This window comes from Chlorella variabilis, assembly GCF_000147415.1.
Source record: "Chlorella variabilis unplaced genomic scaffold CHLNCscaffold_27, whole genome shotgun sequence".
Classification (NCBI taxonomy): Eukaryota; Viridiplantae; Chlorophyta; class Trebouxiophyceae; order Chlorellales; family Chlorellaceae; genus Chlorella; species Chlorella variabilis.
Window position 1 is genome coordinate 344,470 of NW_005435061.1, and position 2,138 is coordinate 346,607.

Sequence of the window (2,138 nt, forward strand, 5' to 3'; positions counted from 1 at the left end):
GGTTGGAGGAGGCATGGAGGCGGGGACGCTCGGGCACTCAGCAGGGGAGCCGGGCGCTACCTGCTGCCGCCTGCGCCGTCGCGGAAGCTTTCCGGCGCGCCTCCGGCAGCCCCTTCCTGCGCCCGCTCCAAGCCTCCCCGCCCGCGCTGCCGCCCGCCGGCCGCAGGACGGCACCCTGCCCTGCATCAGCTGCACCGGCAGCCTGGGGTGCGGCGGCTGCAAGGCGGGCTCCTTCAAGGCGCCCGACACCTATGCGCAGTACATCTACCGCCTGCCCTCCTCCACCCCCACCACCTGCTCTACCTGCGGCGTGTGCGAGGTGAGGCCCAGCCCGGGCCGGCGCCGGCCGCGCCGCTCCCGCTGTGATGCCTGCTGTGCTGCGATGCCTGCTGTGCTGTGATGCCTGCTGTGCTTCGCGCTGCGCTGCCTGCCGTGCTGCGCTGCCTGCCGTGCTGTGATGCCTGCTGCGCTGTGATGCCTGCTGCGCTGCCTGCTCCTCTGCTTGGTGCCCTTGGGGCCTTCCGCCTGCTTTGCACATGCGCCCATGCTTGCATACCCCCATGCACATACCCATGCACACCCCCATGCACACACATGCACACACATGCACCAAGCCGCCCCTCCCACCCCAACGGGCCGCCGCACGCTCTCACTCACCTCACACCCGCCGCGCCCTACAGGACAACAAGTGTTCCTCTCAGGGGTGCACCCAGTGCCTGGCCGGCGCCACGCCCATGCTGGTTGCCGGTACCACGCAGCTGAAGGACCCGCAGTACTGCATAACCGAGTACTGCGATGAGGTGATGCCTGGGATGCCCCAGAATCCCAACCTGTACAGGTGTGGTACGCCGCTGCAGAGCTGCGGTATGCAGTGGTACCTCAGCACGCAGCCGCAGCACGCAGCCGCAGCAAGCAAGGCCGCCGGGCATGCGCGGCAGCTGCCTGCCGGCGCTGCGACTGTGTGTGTGCTGCTGGCGTGTCGCCCCGCCGCTGAAGTGCCGAGGGCAGGGGGCGGGGAGGCGGCACGCTGCGGCGCTCTGGCATGGCGCTGTGGCAGCTGCGCGGCGGCTACATCCACCGGTGGCTGACCTGGCCAAACTCCCGGCTTGCTTCTTGCCCCCCTCCCGCCACCCATACCTGCAGCTACTACCCCGCCTGCGCAGCGGTGGAGGGACAGGCCCAGTGCTCGCCCACTGCCGGCTGCACCGCCTGGTGCGCTGTGCTGTGCTGTGCTGCGCTGTGCTGCGCCGCCTGCGCTGGCACGCCGCCGCGCTGACTGGCTGCGCTTGGGCCAACAGATTTTGCGGCGCGGCACCCGGCCTGCGCAGGCTGCGGCCGCCGGCTTTGCGCGCCCGACGACGCGCAGCTTGCTTCTGTGGCCGCCGCAGCTTGCTTCTGTGGCCGATCGCCCCTGTCCCAACTGTCACCCGTGCCGACTGCCGTGTTCGCCCTCCTCTGCGGCCCCCTCCTGCCCCCTCCTTGCGCCTGCAGCCCCTCAGGCTCGTTCCTGGTGCGGAACCCTCTGGTGCCCACGGCGGCACGGTGCCAGCGCTGCGAGGGCTGCCCCGCCTCGCTGTGCGGTACCGCCGGCTGCGCCTCCTGCCCCATCAAGGGCCTGGGCACGCGCACCGAGGTGCTCAACGCCACCACCCCGGCCGGCGGCAAGGTGTATGCGTGCAAGAACGCGACCGCAAGCGTGACGGTGCGCAAAAATACGGGCGATGCTACCCGGCGCCGCGCCACTCCCTGCCCGACAGCCTGCACGCTGCCGGCCCTGCTGCGGCGGTTGCGTGCTGCGATCGGCACTGCTCACCGGGCCGGTGGCGAGCGCCGCCTTTGCCCGCCACCCCAGCCCCTGCTCCTGCTCCCCGCCAAGCCTGCCCCACCTCCCCCTCGCCTGCCTCCACCGCTGCAGGCGTTCCGCGGCGCCGACGTGCTACCCCCGACCGCCACCTGGCCCGCCTCGGAGTTTGGTGGCTGCGGGGTCGACGAGATGGGCGGCGTGGGTGACTTCATGTTTCTGTGGTACAGGTGGGCGAGCGCTCCTTGTGTGTGTGTGTGTGTGTGTGTGTGTGTACGTGTGTGCGTGCATATGCGCGCGTGTTTTCTGTGTGTGTGTGTGCATGTGCTTTCTGCTC

General features: G+C 70.5%; 1 protein-coding gene across 1 annotated transcript in view; it reads left to right on the top strand.

The window, feature by feature from the left end:
• Positions 1-166: 166 nt before the first annotated feature.
• Positions 167-2,138, top strand: part of CHLNCDRAFT_139914 (hypothetical protein) — a gene marked incomplete at both ends in the record, with an annotated part of 3,350 nt that continues 1,378 nt past the window's right edge. The window contains 5 exons of the mRNA XM_005843722.1: positions 167-319; positions 681-838; positions 1,144-1,212; positions 1,492-1,702; positions 1,916-2,031. Coding sequence (XP_005843784.1) covers positions 167-319; positions 681-838; positions 1,144-1,212; positions 1,492-1,702; positions 1,916-2,031 — 707 coding nt within the window. The remainder of the gene's footprint in view (positions 320-680; positions 839-1,143; positions 1,213-1,491; positions 1,703-1,915; positions 2,032-2,138) is intronic.